General features: G+C 47.2%; 1 protein-coding gene across 1 annotated transcript; it reads right to left on the reverse strand.

Annotated features, from left to right (window-relative positions):
* Positions 1–216: 216 nt before the first annotated feature.
* On the reverse strand, positions 217–861 carry LOC132272585 (uncharacterized). Its single transcript, XM_059773705.1, has one exon. The coding sequence runs from the start codon at positions 859–861 to the stop codon at positions 217–219; it is 645 nt and encodes a 214-aa protein (XP_059629688.1).
* Positions 862–2286: the final 1425 nt, after the last annotated feature.

Below are 2286 nucleotides of genomic sequence, written 5' to 3' on the forward strand. Positions count from 1 at the left end.
AATCTTTACTTCATGAAAGGGTTCTGTGGTCAGTACTGGTGGCTCCTCCTCCCCCTCTTTGCTGGGAGGAGGTTTCTGTAATTGCTATTTTGGACTGGCAGAACGGATGGGATTTTTCCCTTTTCCAGCAGATTTCAAAGTCACTGAATAACATTCTTTAGCTGTAACCTGGTCCCCATGTATGTCTATCACCTTGGTCCCATCCGGACCCAAGCATCACATCACTTGATGCAAGGTTAATGGAATGCCCTGAACCCGGTGAATCCATCCTCTGCCCATCAAGAAGTTGTAGGATGGATGAATTTCCACGACCACAAAACTTTCAGTCAAAACTCGTTTAGCAGCTTGTACTGTCAATTCCACCATTCCAATGGGTTCCACTCGCTTCCCATCAAATCCGAGCAACGGATTTCCTGTGGGTTTGAGTTTTTCGGGACCAATCTCAAGTCGGTCGAACGTCACCCTGGGCATGACATTCGCACTACTGCCAGGATCAATCAGAACTCTTCGCACAAGGCATTTTACAACTGTCAGACTGACTACTAATGGATCTTCATGAGGAATCTGAACACGTAACAGGTCCGTTCTATCAAACTTTATCGGTGTGGACGCGTTCTGCTGGTGCAAAGCATGTACACTGCCAATCCTCCTTTTTAACTGGGCCTGGCGTAACTGTATTCTGAACAATTCTTCTGACTTCGTCATTTGTTCAGGCCGGCCATGAATTGCATTTATAATCCGAACAGGCTGGGAGTTATGTGGGTTTGGCCTCTGGCTCCGCTTGATCTGCTCAGTCGGGCGGTTCTGCTCTTGCGCCGGACCTTGAACATAGCTTGCAAATTCCCCCTTTGCGATTAGCATCTCTACCTACCTCCTTAGGCTCCTGCATTCGTTAGTCTGATGTCCAAAATCACTATGGAAAGCACAATGTTTAGTTTGATCCCTCTGTTCAAGAGGTTGCCTGATTGGTAAAGGAGGACGAAACTTATCTTTGTTCTCTTGGTATAGCCTTGCTAAAGTGACTCTGAGTGGAGTTACTGATTCCTCCTCCCTGGGCCTTTTCTCCGCCTTTCATGAGGTGTGATGTTGCGGCTGAGCTTGTTTTTGCCGGATCTTGGCTTTGGACTTCTCTTCTGTCGAAATAATTAACGTCTTCCTCGAATTAGCTGCCTCTTCTTCCTCAAGACGAACAAAACCGTCAGCTCTCTCGTTCAGCTCGTCCATGGTCTTTGGCGTATTAACCACCAAGCTGGTGTGGAACGGCGTCCCTCGATTCATTGCGAGTTTAAATGCTTGGACTGCTGTGGACGGATGACACTCCATTACCATACTTTTAAGGAGGTTGAACCAGGTGAGAAAAGCCTGGAGCCGTTCATCCTCATGCTGCTTCATTGTGAAAAGGCTTGATACATCCTTAGCCGGACGTTTATTCCCGTAGTACTGGCTTATGAACTTATCGCATAAGTCCTGGAAACTGGCGATTGAGCCCTGAGCCAGATTCTTGAACCAATTGAGAGCTGGTCCAGCCAAGCTCGGAGGGAAGCATTTGCATATCAAAGGATCATTGTTAGTATTCAGAGCCATTTTCAGCTGAATATGGTAGATGTGATTGACCGGATCGGTTGTTCCGTCAAACAGAATAAAAACTGGCATGGAGAACTTTTTCGGATTCGGCGCGTTCAGAATTTCATCAGTGAACGGAGATGCAACCGTTCTTGCTGATGAGCGCAACGCTTCGTTTTCCCTTGAAAACCGTGACGGAAACCCCTGATCAGCAGATCTCCTTTCTGAACTGTGGTAATCAAATGTTGCTAATGAAGGTTGGTAAGGTGGATCGAACGACTTTTCCTCCGCAAACTCACTTTGCCATGGTGACGCAACCCTATGTTCATATACCGGTGTTTCCTCCATCATAATCCGTTCGCGATGTGGTTCCAGATGAATAAATCCTTCTCGATCCTCTACTCGACGAACATTCGGAGGTAGATCACCGATTATAACTTCATTACGACGTGGATCAACACGATTAACACCTTCTGGATCTCCTTGACGATCAGCTTGGGACGGTAAAGCTCCCTCTCCCTCAGGAGATGGCCTCGGAATTGCAGGAGCCACACGACGCTCCATTCCAGCTCGTAGCTCTGCATTTTCTTTCCTCAAAGCGTTGATCATGTTCATCAGCTCATCGAGCTTCGTCTGCTGGCCGTTCTCCAAAGGATTTGAGTTCGCCTCTCCGATCATCATTCCAGATCGGAGCAAAGTCATCAACTGCAAATTTCTTGACCA

Source organism: Cornus florida, unplaced genomic scaffold (assembly GCF_030987335.1).
Source record: "Cornus florida cultivar Cherokee Brave unplaced genomic scaffold, ASM3098733v1 CherokeeBrave_3.0.0_Hap2_Chr09, whole genome shotgun sequence".
In the NCBI taxonomy this organism is placed as follows: Eukaryota; Viridiplantae; Streptophyta; class Magnoliopsida; order Cornales; family Cornaceae; genus Cornus; species Cornus florida.